At 55.4% G+C, this 1,727-nt stretch overlaps 1 protein-coding gene across 1 annotated transcript in view; it reads left to right on the plus strand.

The window, feature by feature from the left end:
• Ankrd24 (ankyrin repeat domain 24) overlaps nt 1–1,727 on the plus strand; it is a 19,376-nt gene that overhangs the window by 12,610 nt on the left and 5,039 nt on the right. The window contains exons 16-19 of the mRNA XM_035445864.1: nt 330–363; nt 866–938; nt 1,107–1,207; nt 1,305–1,724. Of these exons, the coding sequence (XP_035301755.1) occupies nt 330–363; nt 866–938; nt 1,107–1,207; nt 1,305–1,724 (628 nt within the window). The remainder of the gene's footprint in view (nt 1–329; nt 364–865; nt 939–1,106; nt 1,208–1,304; nt 1,725–1,727) is intronic.

The following is a 1,727-nucleotide window of genomic DNA, read 5'->3' on the forward strand; positions in this document are numbered from 1 at the left end:
GGTGGGGTAGGGTGGGCCATCATGAGTGTATGAGGCAGTGCTGGGAGGGGCTGGGGCCAGTGGCCACAGCAGAGGAATGGGAAAGACCAGGGCAGGGGTGGATGAAGCCAGGATGGGCCCCCCGGAACTTGGCAAATGGGATGGAATGTCAGTCAGTGTTGGGTGGCTCTTTTGACCTGTCAGAGCTTTATCCCGGCACCACGCTGCATCCATAATGTCATGGCCACAAACCTATGAAGACTTTCCAAACACACATGCAAAGATGGCAACTACACTGACACACAAATCCCACATACCTCACATGTATAAATCTCAAAGTCACACATGGGCCACACCCCTCAAACCTACCTCATGCTGCTCAAAGTTAGAGTTAGAGTCACTGAGATAGACCAGCCGATACACTGGTGTGTTGCCTGCCATGCTGACCTGAGTTCACTTCTGCTCAAGGTGAAAGGAGAGAACCAAGTCTCAAGTTGTTCTCTGGTTGCCTCCTATGCTCCATAGCATGAGTGGATCCCCGTGCAGACACACACAGAAGAAATGAAACACCTTTATAAGTGAATAATTACACAAACATGCACTGAGATGATCCTCTAGTGGCGAGGTGCTGGGATTCAAACTCAGAGCCTTGTCCACACGCTGGGAACGTGACTCAGTGGCGAGTGCTTGCCTAGTGTGTGCAAAGACCCTGGTCCACCCTTGCATCTCAGTAAAAGATGGAAGGGCATTTTGGATGCTCAGTGAATACAGCCACAACCAGTCCGGTGTCTCCAGGGTGTTGTGTAGACATGTGACTATCCCAGTTTTGGGAGGTAATGGTATTGAGGGGCAAGACCTGAAGGTGGACTTTGAACTCCACCTCTAGAATGAGAGAGAGAACACCAGTTATGATGTAGCCACCCTGCAGGACGAGGAGGGTGAGTTGCCCGACTTCCCAGGTGAGTTCTGCCCCCTTCGGCCCCCTCACTGCTGCCCACATGGGATTCTGAGGGGTTGGGGGGCAGAGACATGATCCCCCACCCCTGCTCTTGCCTGAGGTAGTGCTGAATGGCTCCTGACCCCTGTCCCTGATGGTTTGTGTTCCCTGCTCTCCCTGACCCTGCCAGGAACTGATGCACGTCCGCCGACAGAGGAGCTGGTGGCTTCCCTGCAGGAGCAGGTGGCTCAGCTCACCAGGCAAAACCAGGAGCTGCTGGAGAAGGTCCAGGTAGGGAAAATGAGGCAGTGCACAGCTCTGGGGACCTTGGGGTGGGTGGGGAACATGGTGAGTAGGCCCCTTAGCCTGCCTGCCTCCCCACCCCCAGATTCTTGAGGAGTTTGAGAAGGACGAGGTGCAGATGGCGGAAGATAGTCAGCCTGAGGTAGTTCCTCTGGTCTTGTATGACCTCCTGCGGGCAGAGCTTGAACAGCTCCGGAGGCAGCACACAGAGGCCATGCACACACTGCGGCAACAGCAGGAGGTGACCGGGGGTCACGGGGGAGAAGAGATAGCACAAAACGAGAGGGAGGACAAGGGGACCTCCACCCAGAATGGTCCCAGCGTCCCGGAGGTCAACGGCACCACGTATCCAGAGACCACAGCAAATGGCACCAAACTCCAAGCAGGAGGCTCCATGGGCGTCGGGAACACAGAAGCGGTACTCATAGAGTCTGAGGTTGCAGGTTCAGAGGCCACAGAGAAGGATGGAGTGGCAGCCGATGCCGTGGACACCAGAACCTCTGTGGTT

Source organism: Cricetulus griseus, chromosome 5 (genome assembly GCF_003668045.3).
Source record: "Cricetulus griseus strain 17A/GY chromosome 5, alternate assembly CriGri-PICRH-1.0, whole genome shotgun sequence".
NCBI lineage: Eukaryota > Metazoa > Chordata > Mammalia > Rodentia > Cricetidae > Cricetulus > Cricetulus griseus.